This window comes from Erpetoichthys calabaricus, chromosome 16 (assembly GCF_900747795.2).
Source record: "Erpetoichthys calabaricus chromosome 16, fErpCal1.3, whole genome shotgun sequence".
NCBI classification, from domain to species: Eukaryota; Metazoa; Chordata; class Cladistia; order Polypteriformes; family Polypteridae; genus Erpetoichthys; species Erpetoichthys calabaricus.
In genome coordinates, this window is record NC_041409.2 from 30,895,981 (window position 1) to 30,908,025 (window position 12,045).

The 12,045-nt window shown below is 35.8% G+C and overlaps 1 protein-coding gene across 1 annotated transcript in view; it reads right to left on the reverse strand.

Moving 5' to 3' along the window:
• syne3 (spectrin repeat containing, nuclear envelope family member 3) overlaps window positions 1–12,045 on the reverse strand; it is an 87,595-nt gene that overhangs the window by 12,090 nt on the left and 63,460 nt on the right. The window contains 3 exon segments of the mRNA XM_051920020.1: window positions 2,023–2,181; window positions 6,095–6,386; window positions 8,962–9,134. Of these exon segments, the coding sequence (XP_051775980.1) occupies window positions 2,023–2,181; window positions 6,095–6,386; window positions 8,962–9,134 (624 nt within the window).

The window sequence follows — 12,045 nt, forward strand, 5'->3', positions numbered from 1 at the left end:
CAGCCAGAGTGAGAAGAGGTGGTACAACAGTGGTAGTGAAGTTTCTAATACTTTGGATTTAGAATTTCTTAATGTATCCAACCAAATCCATTGTCATTCAGATATAAAGATAATAGCTGTTTCTCACAATTCTACATGTCTGGTTAAAAGAAACCTTTTAAAATATTTCATAAAACACATCCAGAATTATTAAATATAAAGAATGTTACATATCAAACTGTCAGATGTTTGAGCTTTCCAAAAGTAAAACAAAAATAATTTAAAAACTTTATTCAACATTTCAAATATTTTCAAGAACAATGATGCAGAATTGTACAACACACAACCCAGCTGCATCTGTATAGAAATGTCCTCTTCAGAATCCTTAACACATTATATTTTTTTAGCTATAGTCACCATCTTCCCCAAACCCGTAACTTAAAAAATAGGCCATATGACCAATATAGGACCTTAACAAAAATGGTAATCACATTTGCATCATAGGGTCTTTGCTAACTTAATAATCAAACATTCTGCTTTGCTCTTACATAATGCATCACAGGCGTTGGTCTATTATTTATGTTAAGTCCTATGAACTTTATTTCCTAACCATCTCAGAAAATAATCATGCACTGCTTGGCAGAGTGATTTAGGCTGCAGGTAGGCAATCAATCAAGGGGGCATTATGTGTTACAAGGTTCTTGAAAGCACCTGTTACTCATACTTCCACTTTATCGCACCAAAAAATCAAAAATGCAATCTACAAGAAAAGTTGTTTAATTGTGTTGGCCAAAATTCATATACTTACATATACTTTCAAATACCCTTGTTTTCCAACATATGAAAAACTAGTTAAGAACAGAAAATATGATTCTACTCTGGAGCACAGCAGCTAACGGTAGCAGCCACAGAAGTCCAGTTTCCTGGGTTTGAATCCTACTGTGGATTACTCATGTTCTCCCTCTGTCTTAATAAGCTCTTCTTCAGGTACCCCAGTTTGCCTTCCACATCACCAGAGATGTGCTTGTTTGGTTCTAATCCTGCCCCGTGTGGGTTTGTGTGCGAGTTGAATTTGTGATGGAGAAGTGCTCTGTACAGAGTTGGTTCTTACCTTGTGACCAAAATGGATTAAGAATATTTGACAATATTGCATTATACAGATATGGTGTTACTTAACAGCAAACATTGATGACATTTTCAATGTGCTTGTTTTGCTTCTGAAATAAATTACTGTTCACTTTTTCTTTTTAAACAATAACTATAAGAATTTGTATTTCCCATGCTGCCTTTTCTGTATTTTATCCCTGGGTTAAATAATCTTACAAATGAAAGTGTGGGCTCTTTCTCTATTTTAATCAAAATAAATACTTTATTACTGCAGCAATATTCAGTAGAATAGGGAATAACACAGTATACTGTAACTAAATGCCAATCATCTTTAAGTGGTTTCATCTTGAGCAACGTAGTTTACAAATTAAATAAATCCACCATAAGAGTGTAACTTGCCTAGGCTTTAGGAAAAAAAAGTAATCTTCAGTAGTCATAAAATTGCTTCAGCCTCAGAGTAGTTTTCTGTGCTCAGCCTGACAAAAACATTTTGAAAGTAAATAAGTTTAAAATAATACAAGGCCATGTGTCAGAAATTACGTGGGTATCTTGAGTTCAAGGGCAAAACAGTTTTGAACTGTTAATAAGCATAATTAACATTTTGTATCTGTTATTATTTGAATTACAATGCTTCTGTGCCTTCAGGACAAGAACAGTAACAGGCGCAAGCCTAAATAGAGAAGTCACTGTTCAAGCTAAAATTTGTTTCAACATATCCTCTGGAGTCAAACAAATCTCCTTATTTAGCTGTGTTTCTTTCTTGCCTTCACCTAAACTTGTATCCTAATTTAAACTACCAAGAAAGACATGAATCTTCTATTAGATGTAGTCATTTTAATCTTTTATTTGCACACAAGTATTTTGCATATAGTAAAATGCAGTTGTATACTTCACACAATCATGCAAAAAACTTGAAACATTAAAATTAAAGCCTACCTTAATAACCTGTTGTTTGCTTTTCAACTCTTTATCAGTCAGAAGATTAGTTCGTATTAATATCTTGTTTAATTTATGCATCCTTTCATTTAACCATTGTTCAAACTGCTCTTTAAGCTTTAAATAATTCTCAAAATTGCTAATTCTTGGCAAAGGTCGCTGGCAATCAAAAAAAGAAACACGTTTAAATACTGATCAAATACTGCTCATATAAGATTAATTAGAATAACAAAAATTTAAAAATGCTAAGAATCTGATTGTGATATTCAGCCTTTACATAAACATTCACATTATTTCTTTTTTCATTAGAACAAATAAATGTTGTTAGTAATAATGAACAATAATCACATTAAAATAAATAACAGCAAACAATTTTAATATATCACAATAAAATACTTAAAAAAATCAAACTAAGACACAAAAATAAAGCATTACTGAATGTTTAGTTGCACCACATCTTGAAAGAAGATTGTAGGAACAATCAAAAGAGGCTACATTAAACTGACCCTGTACCTATTGCTTTTATCCTCAATTAATACTTTTAAGCTTATTATAATCTTGTACTGAAATTGTATTAAGCCTAATAAGATATGGCACATTCAGACTGTCATTCTAAAAAAATAAAACAAATAGAATGGGTTTTATTTTTTAAAAGGTAAATTATGGTTAATTTTGTTAATAGAAGTGCAGTAAATTGTTATACATGTTTTGCAGAAACACTGCAAATTAGATGCCAACACACCCCCTCCCCTGGTGTGTTTCCCTACCTGAAAATTGCCAAGGAGACTAGAATTATGAAAAATGATTTGAAGTTCTAATAAAAAAAATAACAGAAATACACACAAAAGCCAAGTGAACACATGGAAAACAAACGTAACATTCTTAAGTTCACTAAATCCAATTCAGGGTTGCAAGGACGGGAGTCATCCTGGCAATGATGAGTATAAGGTAGAAGGCCTACCTTTGCAGGTCAGTCAGGTTAGGTTGGGGAGCATTCACTGGTACACCGTATTGCAGCTTATAATCCTGGTTGGCAAACCCCCAGGGCGAACACATGGTGCAGTCCCACCCCCCCAGAAATGATCATCCATCAGCCGCAGCCAAGTGTTACGTGAGCGACCCCTTGTCCTGGTCCAGCTGCTTGGGACCTCAACAATGAGGATCATGTGAGCTGGATCACCCTCGGGGAATGGTGCCACATGGCTGTAGTGCTGTAAATGACACACTCTCAAAATACAGGTAATGTGCCTCATTCGGGAGTCTATGAGCAACCACTTGTTTGATACAAATTCAAACCAGTGGTACCCAATAATTTTAAAAAGAGACACAGTAGCAAAGGAGTCCAGTCTTTGTCTCAGGTCACTGGATAGCATCCATGTCTCACAACCATATAGCAAGACAGGAAGCACCAGGACTCTAAAGACTTGGACCTTCTTCCTTTTGCATAGATATCAGGAGCGCCACACACCCCTTTCCAGCAACCTCATGACCCTCCGTGCTCTCCCAATTCGTCTACTGACTTCATAAGAAGAGTTACCAGAGACATGAATGTCACTGCCAAGGTAAGTAAACCTCTCGACAAGGTTGACACTCTCTCCACAGACAGACACACTCCTAACAGCCGTGCCCAAGAAGTCATTAAAGGCCTGGATATTGGTTTGCAGGGCCTACTCAAATATACAAATTCACTGAGCCTATCTGGAATTGCTAATTAACATAATTTGCATTTCTTTGGGAATGCTGCTGGAAAGAATATGCAGATACAAGCATACTCCACCTAATCAACCTCCAGATATGCAATGCAAATTCATGACACTGTACTCCTAAAGTAGTAGTGCTAATCACTGTGGTACTGTGTTGTACAGAACACAACTAAAACAAAATATAAACAGGCTCTCTCAAAAGTAGTTTGCAAAGGTTTGAAACACTATTTACCTGATGAGTTAGCTTGCTCATGTGCCCATCTGCAAAGTACTGACAGAAGCACTGCCACTTCTCATCCCATATCTCTTATCTCACTCTCTCTGTCAAGTCCTTGGCTTTTCTTCTTTCCACCATTGATCCTTTGAACTCTGAATTCAGTATAGCTCTGGCGTGAGAACTTAAAACTCCCTACCAGTGAGCCATGCCAAAAAATCAGTTTGGTCAAGGTGACCCTTCTTTATTGAAAGCAACACCATTCTAGAGCTTTGCCTAGAGGCTCCCTTGTACTGCTGCATCCAAAACACCTGGTAGCCCTCCATAGTTGCTCCCCACCTGTTCACTGCCTTAAAGGAGGGACACAGTACCACTCCTCCCAGTTGGAGAATGTACGCTGTCCTCTAAAAACTGGGTAGGAGTATACTGTCATCATAGTAAACTCCCTTAGCCTCACCCTTAAATGGAGACTTTATTTTCCGTCACCTATCAGCCAAAACGTTTTGTGGCTTCTTGACAACAGCTCATCGGGCACAGACATCTCTGTCTCTGTTACCTACTCATGAGCCTCAGGGGAAACTTGCTGTACTGTATTTCTAGAATCATGCTATCTATCTCCATCTAAAGATTTCTGTTGAACTTAGAACTAAAAATTAAACCATATTTTTACATAAAGTATACGTTTATACACTTCACCATTACCATTATACAAGTTTGCAACTTTCTTGTTCAAGAGCTAGTCAGAAGTAATTATTTTCAATTTGTTTTATTTGCAAATACTGAAAGTTTTAGTAAAGCCAACTTGAAAAGAAAAGGGTTGGCTCTTTTGTCATAGAGATAAATGATTAATTTAGTAAATATTTAAAACAAAGACTGTTTCAGTTTGTTTACAGATTTCCAAGGAAGCAGGCAACATTTTTCAATTTAAATAAATGTGAAATCGCATTCTCCTTTATGAAAAGCAGTAAACAAACATCAGTAGTTTTCTATTGCCTGCCTAATACTAGCTAAACAGATCTGTTCAAATGTAAAAAGGTGAAGTGTCTAAGCATGCATCTTGGAATCTTGGAAATGGATAATACAGTACATTTGGATTAAGGCTTTTATGGATACTGTTAAATATCTATGAATGACAGAAAGTTGCCTCGGCTCTTACCCTGGCTCTTTTTCCATATGCTATCACTGGCAACATTTCTCATACTACAGACAACTGATGGAATGAATGTATAAAATGTTTATTTTATGAAAGATGCTAGGCAACTGGAAACAGAAAGCTAAATGTCTGAGTTAAGTGACAAAAAGGTCACAGGAAAAATGTACAGACTTACACCAAAGGCAGATTATAACAAACCACAGACTGTTCATTTACAAAAAAAATCCGGGAGCATCAGTCCACAGGTATAAAGCATTTGGCCAAAAAAAGTTTCAGTAATTTTAGTATTACTTCCATATAATCAGCAAGAAAACTAAAGGTGAATTAAATGAATAAAAAAAAACTGCAAAAGTAAATAAAACACATTATAAAGTAACACACACAGAGGTCAATATTCTAGGTCATCTGTTTAAGTTGGAATACAAATCAAAGAGCAAATTTACTGCAAACATTTCTACAACCTTTGCATTAAAATATGTTTGTAGTCTCTGATCTGATCTTTACACTAGCAAAATGTTAGCATGATAGCTTGGAGTTCTTATCCAACAGGTGGTTCAGTATGAGGTCACCTGCACTGAATAAACAGGGCAGCATTTTCATATATCACTCATCTGCCACTTGTGATGTAACATGAAACTTGTTTTGCAATAATAAAGAAAACTGGAAATAAGACAGCCTGCTTGTCAATAAAAGTAAATGTTAGGTGTGGGATTTAGTTGACACTAATTTCTAACAGAATATGCAACAGCATTTTCAGTTACATGTAGGCCACAAAACATATTCTTTAAAAACCTCCTCTTAAATAAAAAAGTAGCGCTGAAAAATAATTTTAGCTTTAGTAGAAAAATGACTTGTGGCAGAATGAGGTGTAACAATATAAAGGTAACCCTTGTGATATCTTGTATACTGACTGTAAACAATTATCTGTAAAATATTTAATCAAAGGGAATACAAAGAAGAATCATACATGCAAACATTAGATGGATTTCAATAAAAAACTACCTGTTTATTCAAAAAGGGCCCATCAACTACATCTGGCACAGTTTGGTCTCTACCTCCAGTTGAGGTATTACTCGTCGAACTGCTGACTCCTATCTCTACTCCTGGCGTTCCTTCAAGTGAAATTTGTTCACTGCAAATATCTTCATTGCTCAAAGTGTTTTTGGAATCACTGCCCAGGGAAGCAACATCACTGACTTGCATGGAGATCTGCAGTCTTTGTTGCAGTAGATGTCGTAGGTCCACTTTTCCTTCATTCTGAATTTTTTCTTCAACTCTGAGTTTTGTAATTAAGCTGCAAGATTAGAATATAAAGCACAAGCTAGAGTTACAAAGACAATTTTAATTTTGTTAAAGTATAGTTACCAGTATCTTTCTAAATGTGTCATGCAGACCTTTAATAGTTTTCAAAGAGTTCCCCAAATGTCACTAGAAAATAAAATAAAAAACAGGCTCCTGCTAGAAGGGAAAAGGAAGTAAGAACACAAGTATCCTCTAAAAAAACAATTAAAAGAAAATTCAACTGTACACCATCTAACTCCTAGGGATATGTCAGGAAAATTGTTTTTTTAAAGACAGATTTGGAGTTGTCCAAATGATTCACAAAAGACTATAAAAATCTTTCATCTGTGATTTATATACTGTGCACACTGGGAAGACTCCTAGCACTCACTTCCCATAGTTCATATATTATGGTACTTTCAGAAGACTGACTGCCATTATGACACGAGTAAAAGCTTTGAATTATTTTGGAGAAAGTAGGGTGAAATGACACCTTTTATTGGCTAACTAAATAGATTACAAATGCCAGCTTTTGAGGCGGCTAAGGCCCCTTCATCAGGCAAAGGTGTAACCTTGAAGGTGTAACCTGATGAATGGGCCTTAGCTGCCTCGAAAGCCTGCATTTGTGATCTGTTTAGTTAGACAATAAAAGGTGTCATTTCACCCTACTTTCTCCTGTATCAATCTATGGCGAACATGGCACAACACTCTACTGCTATTGATTTCATTTTATAAGAGTAAAAATTAAAGAAACAGTGCACTACATTATTTCATAAATGTGGCACCACAGTAGGTCCTTTACAGTATGTGGTGTTAACTATTTTCACTGGTGAGACACTGAGAAGAAAACATTTTTACAGCTGCCACTTTAAAAGAAGAACATTACTTTTGGCATCTGAACAACTTGATTCATTCTAACAATATTCACTTAGTTCACCTGAATGTATGCATGTATTTTTGTGAGCTTTGCTTTAATGTAACTAGACACTATGTTGAGTGCTGTAGCTTGTTAGTATAATGGGAGTTGCCTGTAGTTCTACAGTATGAAGAATCAGTACAAATTCTTTTAATTGATATTCAATTCTCATTTAATGTGCATTTAGCAACAGGAAATCATCTTACAGAATCAACCACTGACATGGCAATATCACTCCTAAAAGTACACATTGAAAAGGTTGTGATCACAGTGTGGATTTATTATAAATCTTGATTGTGTGTAGGGAAAGCTTGAGTCTGTGGTAAGTCCATGTACACTAGAAGAAATTATATGAAGCCACAAAAAAAAAAAAAACGTTTTGGGTAAAGCAAATCTTTATATAAAAACATATATAAAGGGGTGATCAAAAAGTTTTGGGTCTGAGCCTTAAAAAAGGCATTCTCTAATACTGATTATGTACAATGCCAATGAGGAGGTCCTTAAATATGTGAATAACACGTTTTTAGCATCTGTTCTTTCTAGTGCATGTTTCTCGTTTCAGAAGTGAATACGAATTCCAAAAACTGTAAAATCAAGTATTCTACTGTCAGTTCTAGCACAATATAACACTAACTTTGGAGGTTCATTCTCCCCTAAACAATATGTACCTGAACCTGACCTCTTCATAAGCTTCTGTGAAGAGCTAGACTGCAAAGGTCTGTAATAGCGCTGCATCTCTCAAGAATGACCAAATACTGAGTGAGCTTTGACACTGATGACAGAAGGAGCTGACGGCCACATTGAGTGAACCACAATGCAAAAAACAAAGAGTGACACTGTGTAAGACAGTAGGCACTATAAGAATTGGTCATGTGACAGGTGAATCAGTTCTTCATGAACATTTAAAACATAAGCAAGGTCTAATTTCCTGAAATAAAGCATCACCACATCCAATATTCCAAAGAAAAACATGAACAAACAAACTCAGAGTAGGAGAAAAATAAGAATAATTTTGTAATTATCAACAGTTATTCAAAATGAAAGAAATTTAAAGTCCAAGCTCATGCCAGAAAAAGCATCTGAACCAACTTAAGATGCTGATGATTTAGTTCATACTGATTACATGCCTTAAAGGAATATATAACTGGATCAACTTTATACTCGTCTGTTTTGACAAGAAAACGGTTGACCATTCCACATTCTATTTTATGATGATGTCAAACTCTAAGGGTTACAAAAGCTGCTCTACAAATCCATGCGCTTGACGAGATTCCAAACCTACCCTACCTAATTCTAAAGACTAGGCCCTTTTGATTGCCCTGTTTTCCCCTACAATGAATAGCTACCTGCGTGGAATGTTCTATACCAATAATAAAAATGGTAAGTTAGCTACAGAAATGACCTACAGAATGGTTGTGCAATTAGGACAAAATGTTTTATTAGAGTGGCACAAAAGAGCTTTATGAACATTGTGACAAGTGTACTAATATTCATCAGATTTATTTATGCCGAAAAATAAAAGCTGCTTAGTTGTATTACTGTTTCCCTTAACAGATCAGACTTTCAATACTTTGATCAACAGTCATATTTAAAGCTTACATTTCTGTCCTAGTCAAAAAATATACTTATACAAATATTCATAACAATTTATTTTGATAAAATAAAATCCTGCCTATTGATATGCAAGATCAGTGCTTGTAGAGAAGCCCATGATTGTTTCAGTTCCTTCAGGTCTCTTTGTATGTGTACTTGTCCTTCAGCAGATGTATTTTCCTGCACCGATAGTCCCAGCACATCAGTCTCATGAAGGTACATCTCCTTTTCAGGAAATTCAGACAGTATTTTCTGTGTAGAATAAAGACAAAATACTAAACACACTGTATTGGCAACTGCACAAATTTAAATGTCAGAATCCTAATTAATTTAGCAGTAATGTCTCTTACACTTAAAATCACAAAAATAAGTAAACAAACATAAAAACTTTACAATATAACAAAATATGTTTTCTGATCTATTAAGATTCAACAGGCTGAGAAGCTAGTCTGCCTGGGCACTATAACTAAGTAAAAATAACTGGTTATAATCCAACACAGTTGTAACAACCTCCGTGCCAACAAAGTCTTTACTGACTCCACTCCGATGATGAAATTTCAAATACTTAAAAGATTAATGTCAGGGTTCTTTCCACAGCCACTTCTGGGGGTCAATGACATTTCACAACATCCTAGCACTATCTTAGCAAAGGAGTAATCAGCTCTACTCTGTACGTAAAGATTATATTTAATGTTTCCTGTCTTTGGTGTTGTTTCCATCAGCACTACTGTGTTTGCACTGCATATTGTTTTTTTAAAAGGCTATTAGAACCAAGTGTAAAAATGTCTTTTGACAAGTTGGATTTTGCTCTGCATGTGGAATCTGTACTCACAAAACACTGCCTTGATGAAGCCATGTTGTTTCACAGACAGCTGCTGGTTTCAGGCTGGCATCATTATTCAAGTTACAAATCTGCAATTGATTTACTACTCTACCCACAATTTTGAAACACTCATTATACTTTGACTATGTTTTATTTTGAGTATTACTTGCTTTTTATAAAACATGAATTGATAAGTGTGCAGGACTGATGATAAAGTAAATTTATGCAGATACAGTAGAACATCTGGTCACGAACGTTTCCGAACACGATAAAAATGTTTGCCAAAATTTTGCATCCGTTCACGACCACACGTTCTGGTGGCGAACAAAAACACTGGTGGCCAGTTTCCCTACACGTGTTCGTATACGCCAATGATTTCCCATTTTCTTTTGTTTGCGTATACGGGGCCTAACAAAGCAGCTGATGTTGCAAAAGGAGTTAAAATGTTAACCAAGCAGAGGCCTCAAGTGCTGGAAGAGGTGGAAAAACTGTTGCTAGTGTGGCTGAATGAGAAGCAACTTGCAGGGGATAGTGTAAGCGAGGTGATCATATGCAAGAAAGCCAGGAAGATTCATGGCGATTTGCTGAAAAAAAATCCTTCTTCGAATGGCAAAGATGAGGAATTTAAAGCCAGTAGAGGATGGTTTGAAAAGTTTCGCAAGAGAAGTGGCATTTAATTTTTTTTCCTGTGCTTAAAACTCATAAAAAAAAGTGTTTACAGCGAGCGGTTCGTAAGAGTCTAGCACAAACTCTTACAATGTTAGTTTTCTCTGTTGTTCAAGGTTTTCTCAGTGTTATTCAATGTTTTTACATTTAGTTTACTATTACACTGTGCATTCTATGGTATAATTAACTCTTTTCCTTTAATTTTATTATAATTATTCATACAAATCGATCAATTTTTACAAAAAATAGGATTGAAAAACAAATCGACCCCCACCCGAGAGAGAGAGCCTGGCCAACGGGGTAAAACTTAAGGCTTGTAAACATACCTATATTGATGAGTTTAATAGGCCAGTAGAGATGAATGGAGAAGAAAAAGAAATGCAGAGATAATTGCTTCCTTGGTGCTTTAAGAGCTTATTTTAAACTTTTATTGATTATACCCTGCCAGGTTTTAAAAAAATTCAGTACAGATCCTCTAACTGAATATTTGATTTTTCCCAATTTCAAATAGTATAAAACATCGGTTTCCCACTGACTTAAAAAAGGAGAGTTAGGATTCCTCCATTTTAGCAAAATAAGTCTGCATGCCAAAAGTGTTGTGAATGCAATCACAGTTTGCTTGTCCTTCTCCACTTTAAACCCATCTGGAAGAACACCAAACAGCTGTTAATGGGTTAGGAGGGATTGAGACACCAAGGCTGTCTGAAAGGCACTTAAAAATTTTGGTCCAAAATGATGTTAATTTGGAGCAGGCCCAAAACATGTGACCCAGTGAGGCTGGGACTTAATTGCAGCGTTCGCAGGTTGGATCTTGCCCTGGAAACATTTTGGACAGTTTTAGGTGAGACAGATGTGCTCGATATATAATTTTGAGTTAAATAATTATATGCTTTGTGCATATGGAGCTCGAGTGGATTCTCTGCATTGATACTTTCCACTCCCTTTCTGATATATTGATTAAGAGATCTTTTTTCCCATTGTCCTTTTGGATCTTTGAAAGGGAGGGAATGTAAAATAATTTTATATATTGCAGAGATGGTGTCTAAGTCCTTGAAATTCTGCAATATTTTTTCCAGCATGGACGAGGGTGCAAGATGAGGAAAATCGGGCAGGTTCTCTTTAACAAAGTTCCTAATTTGAAGATAGTGAAAGAAATGTGTAGCTGGAAAGTTAAATTTGGAATGTAATTGTTCGTAGGATGCAAAGATGTTGTCTATATAAAGATCTCTGAGCATTTTAATCCCAAATTTTTTCCAGTTATTAAAAACTGCATATGTTTGCGAGGGTTGAATGAGGTGGTTCTCTTGTAGAGGTGCCACAGATAAAAGCTTCTCCATCTTAAAATGCTTCCTACATTGGTTCCATATTCTGAGTGAGTGAAGCACAATTGGGTTATTAGTATATTGCTGATACCTTGCATTTATTGGGGCACAAAGCAGGGAATATAAAGAAGTACTGCAGGCTTTTACTTCTATTGCGGACCAGGACTTTGTATGTTCATCTATTTGTGTCCAGGTTTTTATAGCTTGTATGTTTGCTGCCCAGTAATAAAACTGAAAGTTAGGTAGTGCCATGCCACCTTCTGCCTTAGGTCTTTGTAGGGTCGCTCTTTGGATGCGTGGATGTTTTGAGTTCCAAATAAATGAGGTTATTGTTGAATCTAATTGCTTAAAA